The 16157-nt window shown below is 43.3% G+C and overlaps 1 protein-coding gene across 3 annotated transcripts in view; it reads right to left on the bottom strand.

Annotated features, from left to right (window-relative positions):
- Window positions 1-16157, bottom strand: part of Sptbn1 (spectrin beta, non-erythrocytic 1) — a 169624-nt gene that overhangs the window by 119703 nt on the left and 33764 nt on the right. For all 3 annotated transcript variants that reach the window (XM_057771284.1, XM_057771282.1, XM_057771283.1), the window contains exon 2: window positions 5350-5544. In XM_057771284.1, the coding sequence (XP_057627267.1) occupies window positions 5350-5497 (148 nt within the window). In that variant the 5' untranslated portion in view covers window positions 5498-5544. The remainder of the gene's footprint in view (window positions 1-5349; window positions 5545-16157) is intronic.

Here is a 16157-nt window from a genome sequence, read left to right as displayed (position 1 = left end):
AATGGAGACACTGCCCTATAGCAAGCAGATAGCACATAGCTTCATCCAGTGGCTCTGTATGAAACCGACCTCTTCTCTCCCTCTCCCTGTCTCCTTCCATGCACCTCTCTTTCTCTCTCCTTTGGGACAGTGGCTTACTATATAAATATAGCCTAGCCTGACACTTGCTATGCAGACCAAATTGGCCTCAAACTCAGAGATCTGCCTGCCTCTGCTTCCTGGGATTAAAAGCACAGCTACCACAGTGGGCCCTTGCCTAAAACTTTTCAGTAACCCTCTTTACCCTCCCTTAATTCTATCACATACTACTACTACTTATTATTATTAATTATTATTATTATTTTGATGTCAGGAGTGAAACTCAGGGCCTTGCCCACTTTAGACAACTGTGTTCTTTATCAATAAATCCAGCCCACATCTCTTTAATTCAGACAACATCTCTATTCTTTGTGATCAGAAATGACTGACTAAAAGTAATTATAAATCCAGGATTCTTTTAAAATAAAAAAAATCTAATCAGGCTGGGCAGTGGTGGCACAGGCCTTTAATCCCAGCACTCAGGGCAGCATGGTCTATTGAGTGAGTTCCAGGACAGCCAGGATTGTTATATAGAGAAATCCTACCTCAAAAGCCCCCCCCCCCAAAAAAAAAAAACAGACTCAAAAAATCTAATCAGCAGACACAGATTAAATGTTAGGCTCCCTTGTTTCCTAAATACTTACTTGTGGGTTACTAGTTCATATGAATCATGCCAAAATTACTGACAAATCTATAGTTTAATCATCAAGCTATCATAATAGAATTCGTATCATAAGCTAAATATAACTGAAAAAACTACCTAACATCTACTTTGGCATCATTCTTTTTCTAGAAAATCCAATGGAACAGTCTCACAGGAGATGCTGATTCAGTCAAGACTTTGCCCATTACCTCTGTACTCAGAGGCAGGAGGGGGGGGTTGAGGGTGGGGGGGTGGGGACTGAAAGCTCAGCTCAAGGCTAGCGGTGAGATCCTGTTGCAAACCCAGCCAGTGTGCTGGGGGAGGAGCTACTTCTGATGCCGCTGCAGGAATCGCATTGAATTAGAAACAGTATGCCTGTTTATCACGTCAGCCCTTCGCAGGGAAATTGTGCACACAGTAAAACAAACTGACTTTGAGAGTGCACTGGTAACTGGCCAACTTCTTTCACCATGTCCACAATTGATTAAAAAATGTTAGTGCAACGGACACTTTAATGTTGGAGATTATCCTATGTCAAATATTACACATTGTTTAAATTAAATGTACATCCATACATGCTTTATTCTTTGATCCCTTTTTTTAGGGAAAAAAGTACCAAAATGTCTAACTGGTACATAAGATGTTTAAGATGATTTTTTTCTAATTACAAAATAATCTGGATTTTATTTCAGGAAAAACTCCAAATATGGAAAATTCCCTCAGATATAAACGGTGACTACGTCAGTATATACTATTTCAAATTTTTTCTAGACTGTTTATAAGACTTGATAAAATTATTAATTCCAATTATTTTTATCAATATTCTCAAACTAAGTATGTTATACATATAAAAATGTTCCTCTCTTCCTTCCTCTTATCTGTGTGGATTGTACAAAACATAAGCCATAATCACACATACAGGTTTAAAAAAAGAAATAGTTTAAGATTTATTTATTTTTTTTAGTTGCTTTTTCTTGTAGCACTGGGGACTGAACATGGGACCTTGCATGCTAGGCAAGAATTCTCCCACTGAATTTCACCACCAGCCCCTGACATTTCTTAAAAGACTGAAGTTTTCTGTGAGTCATCGTGTGTTCCACTACGCTGAGGCACCCGCTGGTCAGAGGTGAGGAATGTGGGCATGGCACCATGGGATGCGGGAAATACTTACACAAGACACAAACTCACTTCACAGTCTACTGCCGGAAGGCTGGACCAGCAGTCGTGAACTCCTTGCAAAGCAACAGGACTAAAGAATGTCCTCACCTTCCCTGTGAACTCTCAACAGCAGCAGCGAGTGCAAGGGGAAAGCACTAGCCACCATGTTTTGACTCTATGTTGAAATTTAGACTTGATTCTTACTAGTCTCTCATATGTAAAATGAGGGTGTGTATTTCAAAGACTTAGTAAAATGGGGAAAAGCATTAATAATTTTCCATCCTGAAACATGCTGAGTATACGGCAACAATCAATATTAAGTCCAATTACTTACTTAGCGTCTCTAAGTCTTGCTGGACATGGTAGCTTACATCAGTGACCCCAGAACCTGGAGAGGCTGAAGCAGGGTAACTGAGGACCTGAGGCCAGCACAGGCTCCAGAGTGGAGAGGTTGCTTTTCCTCCCTGCTTCTGTGAGGAAGAAGCTAAAGTTATTGTTTTCCACCCTGCCAGGGGCTCACTGTGCCTCTCTGTCAACAGTGTCCTTGGAGAGAGCATTTACTCTGTGTGTGCAGCCCCTCGTCTACAGTTCAGACGACAGCAGCCTCCCTCGTGCAACTGTCACGGGACTGGCTACTTTTCTTTTTTTCACTGTGGTTGAGACAAGGTCTCACTGTAGCTCAGGCTGGCCTCAACATCCCAAAGGCTAGTACAAACACATGCTACCCTGCCTGGCTTCCATTAACTATTAATATGTGCAATGCATTTATAGCAGTTCCTGGAGCAGAGTAAGCAGAATATTGAGCTCTTGTTATTACTGTAACCAATTATTCTGGGACCAGAATCGATATCCTTAGAAGGTTATGACAAGGACCAACACTAACAACAGCAGGGTTCTGTCTGAATGTATAGAGATGTCACATAGGGAAAAGGAGACAAGAGCTGGGGAGGTGGCTCAGTGGATAAAGGACTTGCTGTCCAGGTGTGAAGACTACATTCTGGATCCACATGGTAAGTCAAGCAATATGAAGGTCTTCGATACGACCAGTACTCCAGAGGTAGAGATGGGATCCGGGGAGTGACCTGGCAACTTAAACTAGCTGGAATTAGTGAAGCCTGGACTTAGGAAGACCCTCGGGAAATAAAGCAGAGAGGGACTAAGGGAAATAACAGACATCAACTTTGGATTTCAACATGCTTGTGCAGACATGTACATGCGCATGTACCTGCATACATCCAAAACAAGCACACACACATGCACACGCACATGTACATCACATATATGTGAAAAAAAAGAGAAAACCCCAAGAAACTGCTGTACATTTTGTAAGTAAAAATGTCCTTAAAATAAGACAACGTAGGATGGCTTGGAACCCAAGCATGAAGCTCATGGTCAGTGGTGACAAACTAACTACTGCAGCAGAAGGGTCTTAAGTCCGAAACGAAGATTCATGAAAAAGAAGTAAGTACCAACTGATCCAGCAGCATAGACCACAGTCATGACTTCTATTAAGGCAGTGGTTCTTAGCCCTCCTAATGCTGTGATCCTTTAATACAGTTCCTCATATCATGGTGACCCCCCCCAACCTTTATTTTATTTTTGTTGCTACTTCACAACTGTAATTTTGCTACTGTTATAAATCATAATGTAAACCTCTGTGTTTCCAATGGTCTTAGGCCGCCCCTGTGGAAGGGTCCTTCAACCCCCAAAGAGGTCACGACCCACAGTTGAGAACGGCTGCTGTGAAGCTTCATGTTAATGAATGAGCTAGAACACAAAGCACTGAATTGAGGGAGTGACTGGATGATCATTCATTCATCCAGGCAAGAGCAAGAAAGAGCTTTAGGGACCAGGAAGATGGCTCCTGAGTAGAGCGCTTGTATGTAAGCATGAGGACTATCCTATCCCAGCACCCACATAAACAGGCAGCTGTGGCAGCACATGCTTGTGACCACAGCACCTGGAGGCAGAGGCAGAAGGATTACAGGTTCGGCGAGAGGCCCTGATACAAAGAATAAGGTGAAGAGCAACAGAGGACACTTGATGCCAACCCCCAGCCTCCACAGGTATGCCCACACCCACATGCATATACTATATACGCTCCTCCACCATTCCTTGCCATCCCACCTCCAGCGCGTGCTCGCTCTCGCTCACATGCATGCACACGCGCGCGCGCGCGCACACACACACACAAAACAACAACAACTCATGCTAAAGCAGTCGAATAACATTCCCGAGGCATCTGGTTAGGCACAGCTCCACCATTTATTGTCCTCTTCTCCCAACTCTCTAGCCTTGCTGCTCAGGAGGGATAGACAGAAACTCTCCCTCTAGGGAGCAACTGGATTAGCGAAATAAAGACAGCATCCTATTCTCCAACGCCGGTTATGATCACTCGGGGCAATAACTGATCCCAGGACCATAGTGAGGCAGATGTGCTCTTTTCTACAGGTCTTCTGGGATTTGGGGCAACCACCTCGTAACTACTGTAGAGAGGGAGCTTGCTTGTGAAGACAGCCTGCTTAACCAACATAGCTAAAAAGTAAAGAAGAAAAAAGCCAGGTCTGCTCAGATCATATAAGCCCACAGGAAGGCTTATCTAAAGCTGGACTTGGCCTACTCCGTGACCAACAATTTCTCTGTCACTTTGGCCACATGAGTCAGACTCCCTTCTTCTTGCTTTATAATCAGATTCTACTATAGAGACGACAGAAAGATGAACTATTTTTACAATCAATAGCAAATGTACCTGCTCCTACCCATGACTTTGAATCTACTGTAATTAATAACACCATGGGGAAAATCATTAATCTGCTTTCTCACTTGGAAACAGCTTCCTCTGAGTCTCAAAAGTATATACTCTAGTTTGATTCTTGTTTTGTGTGTGTTTGAAACTGCTCGGTTTTCACAGTGATGGCACCTTTTCCTGACTAGGACCCCTGAACTGTTGACGCAGTCAGCAGCAGCAAGGGAAAAAGCAATCACATGGGAAGGATGTCACACTAAGTGAGTGGATCAGGGGCAGACCTCCTCGCTGACAGCACCAGACGCGCCCTTCCTAGAGGACACTGCCGCTCTGCGGATCTAAAGTCCTTTGCAGATACTATCAACCCTGCGTGGCTCTAAGCACGGCCACCAGCATTCATTACACAGCTTATTTGGATTTCCTAAAATAAAGAACAGTGTGCTTCAATATTTTGAAGTGAAAGATGTGTCAGAAATAAAAAAAAAATCCTTACAAGCTCTTAGCAGTTCTTTCTAAATTGCTATAAACATTACTGTGTTCTAAATTATTTTGGCCAATAAGGTTGGAAGCTCTCCAAATGTAATTGTCTTATAAATGGGCCAGCTAGCTCTCACAGAATACCTTAAAGGAAGCTGAGATCAACTTCAAACAAGACAGCCTTAAAAGCAGAGACGGTCGATTTTCAGGGGACTACACAGCATCCAGCGACAGGTAGGAGACTCACCTGCCAGAGCCTTGATACGGGACCGCTCGAAGAGCCGTGCGGAGCTGTTCTCGTTGTCCCAGTCATCCACATCCCAGCGGTTGTTGACATCGCTGTACTGCTGCTGGATCTCAATGTTGTCATAGTCTGTGGCCACTGTGGTCGTCATCTTGAACTGTCTCAGGCACTCTTCCACATCAGTTCCTTCTTACAGTTCTGTGAGGAAGAAAGGGAAAGATTCATTTATACACAAAGCGTACAGTCTCCACAGACCTGGTAGGATCACAGTGAACAGAAAGTGAAGGTGTTCCTGTCTGTCCAGAGATGCGCTCTAGAGCCAGGGCTGGGTTTGAACTTTGGCTTTGCTTCCTATCAAGTGAGTGACCTGGGCCAACCCACTTTATGGTTTTCCCCAAATGTGAGGTGGGAGGAGAGTTCACAGGCTGTTGAGAAGACTAAATGAAATGCTGGGTGCCATACTAATGGTTCTTCCTTTTCTTTTTTTAATTTTACTTTATTTTAAGATTTATTTATTTATTACATATACAGTATTCTGCCTGCATGTATGCCTGCAGACCAGAAGAGGGCACCAAATCTCATTATAGGTGGTTGTGAGCCACCATGTGGTTGCTGGGAATTGAACTCAGAACCTCTGGAAGAGCAGCCAGTGCTCTTAACCTCTGAGCCATTTCTCCTGGTTCTTCCTTTTCTAGAAAGTTTGAAGTGCAGGTTTAAAGCTCTGTCAGGGCTACATCAACACCTACTTGGGTATCTGAAAGAATTAATCTAGTTTTATTGTCTATCACCGGAAACTATTATCTGCTAGTCTCTCATTCATAAAATGTTATATAAGGAAATAACAAATCATTCCTTCTATACATCTCATTTACATGTCAAAATTAACGCCTAAGATTACAATGTAAGCATATAGCAGCATCAAGGATAGTATCCAAACATAGTAAATACTCAATAAATACTGTAATTATTTATGCCACTGTTATTATAAATTCTATGACCAATGCCAATACTAATCCCCACTCTTTTGGCACCCTGTGGGGTCATGATGGAATTTTAGAAATAACTATGAAATAAATTCTGGCCCACTGATGTCTTCACTTTATCACAATATGCTTGAAGGATTAGGAGAAATATACTTAGCTTTAAATACGGCTTCTCCATTCAAAATTCACTTATTGAACCCAAATATACTGAGGACTTGCTACATGCCCAGCATTGCTCTAGATTCCAGGGAGAACAATAAATGGCGTAAGTGAAGCTTATGTCCTCATAGACGGAGGTAGACAAAAACGTACAAGAAAAGCCAAGGAGTTTATGGAAATAGAACACAAGCAGAAAAACTTGAGAGGGACTGCTTTAGATTGTGAACAATAAAAAACCTTTTGGTCCTGAGACAGGTTAGAAGAGCGGTACTCCAGACAGAGGAAACACCGCGGCATTGCATCCTTAGTGTAACTAGAGTCTGGTGTAGAGAGGGAAAGGCCAGAGACAGCCGAGAGTCTAGTATGATGAACTCTGAGCTAGCATCTGTCACTGCTAGATGTGTGCTTCTAAAGGAGTATTCTTGGTGCCATATGGAAAACAGGTTCTAGGAGGCAAAAATAGAAGCAGAGCTGGTTGGAGACTACTCCAAGACGGAAGTGGTTTGGCACTACACAGATGGTAGACCTGAATGTGGTTGTGGTGTGTGTGTGTGGGGGGGGGGTGGCTAACAGGACCCAGTGAAAGATCTGGCTAGGCCTATGGCATTAGTAAGGCTCTGAGCTTGATTCCTATTGGTATGGTTAAGTTCCTATATATGTTTAGCTTCACTACAGGGACTCAGGCTCAGTCAGATATATAAAACTATCCAAGTAAGTTGACAGCAAATCTAAGGAGGTGGGGATGGAGATAATTCCTGTCTTGGTGGTAGACAAGGTATCACAAGGGATGTTAGCTATTTCTCTCCTTTCTCCTCACACATGGCCCATGTCTTCCTCGGTGTGTGCCAAGGATGTGCACAAGGACTAGACGGTGGACCTCTCACATTAGAGTGTGCTAATAAAACAAGATCCACCCAGCGACACAGGACTGGTCCCTCAAAAATGCACCATTCAAAGGAAACAAAGCATGTGCATGCTGAAAAGAAACTGTTCTCCTAATGCGCTTCCAGCGCGTCTTTCTCCAGTTCCAACAGACAATCACATACCTCAGATACAACTGGGTCTCCATGCTCAACTAACCGTGGCTGGAATGGGACCAATGGCGGCCCAAGCAAACCACTGCTTCCTCTTTTACTGCTTTCTCACGAGCCACCAGTGAACGGCAGCAAACCCTGTGAGCTCCTCAGGAAAAAGCACCAAGTCCACCCGACAACCCACAACACTTGCTCTCTCAGTCATCCTTCACTGCAGAAACAGAAAACCCCTTAATGGGAGTGGAATTCCCAGCAGATACAGCAAAGTTCAACACGAGAAACATGCTCGCATACTAATTTTTAAGTTATATTAACAATATATTTACAGAATTTCAACAAAACACAAAATAGCAAGCTAAATTCTATTGATTGTGTGACCTGATAGTTAAACAACTCTAACATAGGGAGAGAGGCAAGGAAGGAGGGAGGACCAGTCAATACAGTCACACAATTTGACCTTGGAGATGGTTAATGTAACATCAAGGTTTTTTTTTGTTTGTTTGTTTGTGTTTTAATAAAATCTGCCTTGGAACAGTCTATTTCTAGTAAAGAGGAACTTTATACTACTATTAATTCTTCAGAGCATAATCATTCAAAATTCATTTAATTCAACTCAAAGAGAAACCCAAGTAGTGCAACCCCTCACCAGACAAGTTTTGGATTTGGTGCCATCTACTGACCAACAGACCATGCTACAAACCTCTTCAGCCAGAGGCTGTGTCAGCTATGAGCACATTCACACCACACAAGAGGTATCTTTGGAAGTTATCTACAACGGGTTGGATCTTCCCCGGGTGCTATCAATCATGCGTTCCTAGGGCAGATTAAATTTGTGCTTCTTAAATGGCTGAGTCAAGATAAGCAGGAAGAGAAAAGTTGGACATCTTGGCTGTTTTGGAACTCTGCCTTTAGGAAAAGCTCAAGAGGGTAGTATAATATATAGAGAGGGTCCGAGAATCTGTCTGACTCTCCTGCCATTGTATGAGCTCCTGCGATAACCCTTCAAGGACTAAAGTCAACACTGTCCTAAGAGTGACATGTGGAATGCCCAAGTTTGTGACTGGGTTTTAGACAGACAGTTTAAAGTGTCTACCTTCTAATTCTTCACTATGTAAAAATAAAACAAAACAAGCAGAAAACCAAGCAGACAGTATTTTTTTTTTTTTAAAAAATCTAGTAAGATCTTATAGAAGAAAGTAAAGAAGAATACATGGAATTTTCACTGGCAATACACATATGCACATACTTATTTGTTGCCAAATCTTAATTAAAAGCGCAAATAAATTTAAGTAAAATGAACAGGATGACCCACAGCGGCCAACCCACTTCCAGGAGGAAGATCAGACATTAACAATGCTTTTATAGAATTTACAAACCCTACACACTCTTCAAATCTGCCCATTTCACTCACAGAAGATGTGTAAAAGTATTCACTGGATGGTTAATACTCTATTCTTTAAAACATTAAATATAAAAATAAGTTTTCTCGGAACTTTAAAGATACCAAAGTGTATGTATGAGATTTTTCAGTACTAGACCTATAGGAGTTTGCCATCAGATTCTTAACTATTTAGTCACCAAAATCAGGACAGCTATACCCTGTCTACTACTGTTTGTCTGCTGAGGCATTCTGCAGGGTATAAAAGAGCCAACACAGAGGAGCACTCAAGGGACCAGTGACCTGTAAAGCCAGGTCACCAACTGCTATTCAGGTTCATGTCTTTAGAGGACATAAGGCTCCACAGTACAAACTCATTGGTTGATAATGATGTCTTTGGAAAGATGGGGAATACGGATGAAGAAAAATGTCTTTGGTATTCAGATATCTAGGTCTAAGTTCTTGAGAGGGAAAACTTCCCTTTTCTGTGCTGGGAATCCTCCGTACACAAATGTGGAGACATACAGTTCAAAATGATTTCCAAACTCACAAGCATACAATTATTTTAGGAAGCCATCATACGCTTAAGAAACAAACAACAAAACCGTGACAAGGACCAGAAAGATGACTCAACAGGATAAAGTCCCTACTGCTGATCAACCTCCAGGTTCTCACATGGTGGGAGGAGAGAACCAACTCCTAAGAACGTCCGTCAATACCATCCTAGGTGTGAAGACTGTCCTGGTTCTTTGTGACTTGAGGAGTCAGCCTGAAGCCCTGTCAGCTTCCTGTCAGCATGCCTAGAGGTTCAAGCACTCTTCTCATGTATACCCCTCACAAACAATACATTTTAAAGCACACAACTGCTACAGAGATTACATCCAAAAATCATGAAATCCGGCCACTCTGAGAAGAAACAGCAGTGACATTCTTTTCTTACACCTTGTTAGTAAAAGGAAACTCATGATAATTAACTTTATCCTTTATAGTCCATTTATCAGTGGTTTATTAAACCCTTACCATGAGCCTCAGAGTGCTGGAGTTAAAGGTATGCGCCACCATGCCCAACCCCATCATAATCACTTTATCTTCTTAGTGGACTCAACATTATAAAACAGTTTTACTAATATATGATTCTGTTTTAAATAATAGCAGCATTTGCCTAATATTACTTTTCCATCCCATTATTTTAAACCTTCCGTAGTTAAACACCTGGACCAAGTCACATGACCGTGATATTTCTGTCACAATACCTTTACCACTGCTGTGTCCAGAGCCGGAAGAGTGCAATCTAACCTCTAACACATAGCCGATGAGTCTAAACCCAACACAACTAAAAACATCTGAAGGTTTACTTAATATGGGCCATCCTGCTTTCCTTATTTTTCTCATTCTATTCTACCCAAATGACCTTTTGTGGTCTATACTATTATTGTAGGCCCTTGTTGGATAACAAAAAAAATAAAATTGCCACGCTATGGTGGTGGCACACACCTTTAATCCCAGTACTCAAAAGGCAGAGGCAGTCAGATCTCTGAGTTCAAGGCCAACCTAGTCTAGAGAGTGAATTCCAGGATATCTGGGGCTACACAGTGAAACTCTGTCTCAAAAACCAAACAAGCAAAAGTCAGTGGTGAGAAACACAGAGGCTTAGTGACTTTTACATTAAAACACTCTATCAGCCAGATCTTGTCATCATACTTTAAAGACTTCTTAGGACTGGAAAAATCATTCAGCGTCAAAGGCAGCTGCTGCTCTTAGAGAGAACTTGTGCTCAGTTCCCAGCAACTCACACCACCAACTCACACCAGCTACTCACAGTTGTCTGAAACTCCAGCTCTAGGGACTCCAGCTCCCTCGTTTGGTTTCCACAGACATTGCATATAGACGCAAATTAGTAAAAATAAAATTTAAAAAGAAAAAAACAGCATAACCAGAACTACAGCTCTACAAAATACAGGCGGAAGGGGAGAATGGGATCCCACTTTACAGAGGAAACCAAATAATGTATTTATTATCTGAGTCCTTTCAATTAAAAACTCTTGATATTAATTCAGAGTTATCTTCATTTGCTGTTTATATATTAACATTTTAAACAAACTACATTATTCTTTTTCTCTGCCTACTTATGTAATAACTATCTAAATTTTAAATATAATTTTAACTCCTAAATTAAAAATCAGCTATATTTTTAAAGTGAATAAAACAAGGAAGGGTTAGCTTCTCCAATGTTCAATTATCAGACTCAAAAATCACTAAACTTAAAACTAAATTTTTTTAAAAAGTAATACACAGTTAGGATAATACACACGGCAGGTAAAGGTCACCTTTGCTTTGTACCACTTATAAACGGCACTTAAAGTCCTCATGGACTCCGAACAGGCCTAGCACCACGGAGTTTCTAACCACTAGTAACAGTCTTTTCAACCTTACACTTGCTTCCAAACAGCTGTAAGCAACGTCAGAATATGGTTCACAGTACCCATGCTGAAACATCAAGCCTGAATTTCGCCGAGTCTGACATTTAACAGCTTGATTTCTTGTGAGGCTTAGGGAGCCAAAGCTGTGCTTTCTGAACAATGGAGGAGCAGTCACAGGTCGTACTTTCTGTTTGGAAGCTTTGTCCTCTGGAGCAGCCCAGTGCCAAAATTCTTGGCAAATTTATCAAGTGAAATGCACACCTCACTCTTGTGGCATAAAGATTATACGAAAACATGTGGAATTGCTATGAACAGGAAGCACGGCTGATACACACACAGGCCTGCAAGGTTCGGGATCCTACCTGTTCTGGACAATGTCACATAACCAGTTCCCATGTCAAAGAAAAAGACAATCTCACAATGGAATGACAGGGGGCAGATTGTCACCACCCAGCATCTAACTATAAAACACAAAGACTCTATTTTTGCCAAAGTCATATGAATCTTGGACCCCAGTGAAAATCACTATTCTATAAGGATGGCCCGTCCTTAATGCAGATTCATTTAGCAAAGAATGAATGTTATGAGAAATTTATGTCACCTAACTCACCTAGGTGAGTTAAGATGGGTGATTCTTAGGCAGAACTAAAGAAATACTGATTTTTACTTCATTTGCCTATAATATTTATTTTAAATAAGAGCACATATTTTTTATTTTAAATAAAATTGCTTTACAAACTGACTTAAGTTCCAGGCACAAGTGGCTGACCAAATGTCCAGGTTTAACTTAATGAAGTTTGCTCAGAGGCCATGTGTGGCTCGTACCATTCACGTGGCTGAGCACGTCCTAAACCCTCCCTTTCTGCACCTGACGAGTGAGTCCCAAGCTGACTTGGACATCTGAAGTCTTGCAAATAAAAGTTACATAAAAGCTGGCCTAGGACACTCAAAAGGGAGATCATGACAATCCCCCCAAACATTTTAACACTACCAAATGTCTGCTTCTACAGTTTGCTTAAATCTCATCACAATCTGCAAGAATTAAAAAAAAAAAAAAAGGCAATATATTCAGTGTGGAATAGAATTCTGTGCACTGCTGTGTGAAAGTTCCTTTACAAAGGTGTTCAGTAATGTGAGTTCACTTGTACCCTCAACCGTGTTTGCAGTCCCCAAATGCATTCTCCAAAACGAAGGCCTCTCTTCCTCTACCCGGAAGCTCTCCTCCTCCTCCATTCTGCCTCACTAGAAACAGGCGCTATGCCAGCACCAGCCTTCTCTGCATATGCCAATCTTCCACTGAGGAGAGGTAAGCAGGACCACCTCCAGAGCACAGATGGATGCATTTGCCCACTACGGTGTACATGCCTGAGGTTCTGCACGGCTCCCAACAACACTAACAACCAACTCTTCACCGTTAGCTTCCAGAAGATGGGGGTGCTGAGCTGCCTTGGCTAGAAGATAGAGGTTGGGGCTTCTGGGATATTTTGGGAAGGGAAAGAATCCTTTGACATTCAGAAAAGAGAGAGAAACACATACATTCTCCCTGCGTTTAACATCTGGAGATGGATGTTTTCATAAAAATAAAAGACACGTCTGGAAACAAACCAAAGGTTGCTATGAATCCGAGGCCTGTTATGTTTTTGCGTCAAACATTCAAAACTATGTTAATCATCACCTAAAACACAAATTTTCGGAAAGCTACAAATACTTACCAAAAACACAATCAAGTTTCTCTTTTAAAAAGTTTCCTTGAGACAGACAGGGGCTAGCTGACTGGGCTAAGGTTCCGGAAGATAGCCGGCCCAGCCACCCAGGGTCTTTCAGGCCCCTGCTGGCAGGAAGACAGAAGCCCCTGCCTGATGCTCAACTGTACAGATGGGGGCTAGCTGGGGACCTGACTGGTGGGAAGACAGTCAGGGGCGCACCTGGCGCCTGCAGTGCCGGGCATGTTTACCTTATTACAATAAGGAACCATATAGTGGAGAACTGGAAGTAACTAAGAAACGGTATGGTTCATGCAATATGGGACGATGCAGAAAGAAGACATGATTATGATGTCCGGCCAGGCTGCAGCCAAGGGCAATATGGGGTCCCTGGTCCTACAGCAGCCATGGTCTGTGTTGCCGTCCATGACTCCTGGTGTTGTTATGCTGATTTCAGGGCCTGGGCCTCCATTGTCCACGTTTGGGATCACGATCCAGGCTGTTGACCCTGTGTCCCAGGGAGTCACGAAAGGCCACATGAAGCCTGAGGTCTAGGCCATGACCTGTGACCTGTGTACAGGGGCCATAGAGCTACTACAGCCATCCTGACCCAAGTGGCCAAGCCTATCACTTGGAGCTAAAATGTCAACCATGCCGAGCTGCAGTCTGAGACCATATCCGGGTCTGTGGCCCAGCTGGAGCCAGGGTCTGTGCTGGTGTCCATTGTAACCATTGAAGTCATGCAGACACTAGAGATGGAGGGCCACGTTGGCGTCTCAGGGTCATACTGCTGCTGGGGCAGCAGTGACATCCAGACCCACCCACTGTTGAGGACCATGTTGGGGTCTATTGTTCTTCTGTGGCTGGGGACTGTGCTGAAGTCTGGGTCCTGCACCGCCACCAAAGGTCACACAGAGGCCTAAAGTTAAGGCCACAACCATTCCCATCTGAGTGCCCAGTACCTCTACTCAGAGTTAGGATGTCTCCTAGGCCCAAACTGCTGACAAGGGCCTTGTCTGGGTCCATGGCCCAGCTACAGCTGGATGTCTGTGGCCTATGTCACCTCTGGAGGCCATAGAAACCATGCAAGATAAAATCAGAGGGCCACGCCAAGCAGTTGGCCTTTGCTGGCCTTGCCTCTCACTGGACACTAAGTAAGAGAGCTGGCTCCTGCATGCTGGAGAGATGGTCTCCACACCTCACCACAGGCCAAAGTGAATGAACCCTGAGGGCATGCATGCAGCTTGGCTACTATCCAGGCCCACAGCTGGGGCTTGGGTGGACCCACCCTAGCATCTGTCCCATCTAGGACCAGCTGGAGCTCGGGAAGGGCCAGAGGCCTTGAACTAGACCAGTGACTCACTGCAATGATCATTTGACAGTAAAACTGATGGGATCAAGAGGTATACTATGATGTGGGAGTGATTTCTTTCTAATCTGTTGCTTTCATTGGTTAATTAATAAAGAAAATGCCTAGGCCCATTTGATAGGCCAACCCTTAGGTGGGTGGAGTAAACAGAACAGAATGCTGGGAGAAAGAAGCCAAGTCAGGCAGTCGCCATGATTCTCCCACTTCAGACAGACACAGGTTAAGATCTTTCCTGGTAAGCCAGCTTGTGGTGCTACACAGAATATTAGAAATGGGTTAGATCAATATGTAAGAGCTAGCAAATAAGAGGCTGGAACTAATGGGCCAGGCAGTGTTTAAAAGAATACAGTTTCCGTGTAATTATTTCGGGTAAAGCTAGCCGGGTGGCGGGAAGCAGCCCGCCGCTCCTATTTCAGCAATACTATATGGCACAGGAAACCCCAATATCACTAGGACGAATGAAGAGGTGCTGGAGAAGCAGGAAAGAAGGAGAAGCAAAGAGATTTTCTGTTGTTGTGGATTTTGTTTTGTTTTTGTTGTGGGTTTTTTGTTTGTTTTGGGAGGGTTGCTTTTGATTTTGTTTGCTTGATTGCTTACTTTGAATTGCTTCCTTATGTGGCAGGGCAAGGCAGGGATGAGGGGAGGACAGGGGGAACAGGAAGGCGAATGGAACTGGGGTGTAAGATGTGAAACTCCCAAAGAGTCAATAAAGAAGTTATTTTTTTTTAAAAGTCTCCTTGAACACCATTGCATATCCCAGTTCTCCCTTTCCTCAATTCCTCAGGGCCCTTCCCCATGTTTTTCTTCACCCAGGGTCTCCAGCCTCAAGTCGGGACAGGAATTTCCAATGCTCTGTGCCAGCAAGGGACACCCAGTTACCAACCTCCATCAATCTGACCCAAACACCAAGGAGCATCAATACAAGGAGCGCAGGGCAGAAGGCAGTGAGAGAGAGCTCCAGATAAAGCCTCCACAGCACAATGAACTGAACAGACACACCCAATCTACAAAGCCTAACCCTTCTAACCTCAGAGTATCCCTACCGCATCTGTACCAGGTTAGTGTTTGATGGATTTAAATTATCCTTAATGGATATGTATGGTGTTAGGAATGGCCAGTTAGGGCCAACACTGTTGAAATTATCTGCACTATGCCTAAAAGGGGGTAGGGGAAAGATTTGAACATAGAGAAGATCTGCAATTCTGAGATGCTCACCCCAGAATAAATACCACCAAGCATCGAAGGCACTATCTTAACTAATTACATATTTGTTTCTATAAGAAAAAAGAAAAGAGGGAAAAAAGAGAGAGAATACCCAAGGCATTCTCTCCATTTCTTGCAGAAGGCAATTTCCCGGAAGGGTGAGGACAGGGGATGAGTCTGCTTCCTACCAGGGAACCAGGGTCCTGCTCTCTATAGCTGCTCAACACGATTCTTTGCAGTGGATTCTACTGGCCTACTGAAAAGTGTCCAACGATCCCTTCTGGAAATCGGCCATCCCATTTTTAATTCAGTCCCAGCAGGCTTGTGAGCCAAGCCACCTAGCTGCCCATCAGAGAAAGGTCTGGGATTGTCACTGCATTCTGATAGCACATCCCATTCACCAGTGGGACAGTGGTTTAGCTGAGCAGGCTCAGGTCTGGAGGCCACTGGGCTCTTTAAAGCATGCCATCAAAGCCTGGGAACTCAGCAGCTGGCTTCCTTCTGCTAAACAACACTTTGTAAGCCCCAAGTACCAATGAAACAACCTGCACACATCCCACAG

The sequence above is a fragment of the Chionomys nivalis genome, chromosome 6 (genome assembly GCF_950005125.1).
Source record: "Chionomys nivalis chromosome 6, mChiNiv1.1, whole genome shotgun sequence".
Classification (NCBI taxonomy): domain Eukaryota; kingdom Metazoa; phylum Chordata; class Mammalia; order Rodentia; family Cricetidae; genus Chionomys; species Chionomys nivalis.
Note: the sequence above shows the minus strand (reverse complement) of the source record. Positions and strands in the feature narration are given on the sequence as shown.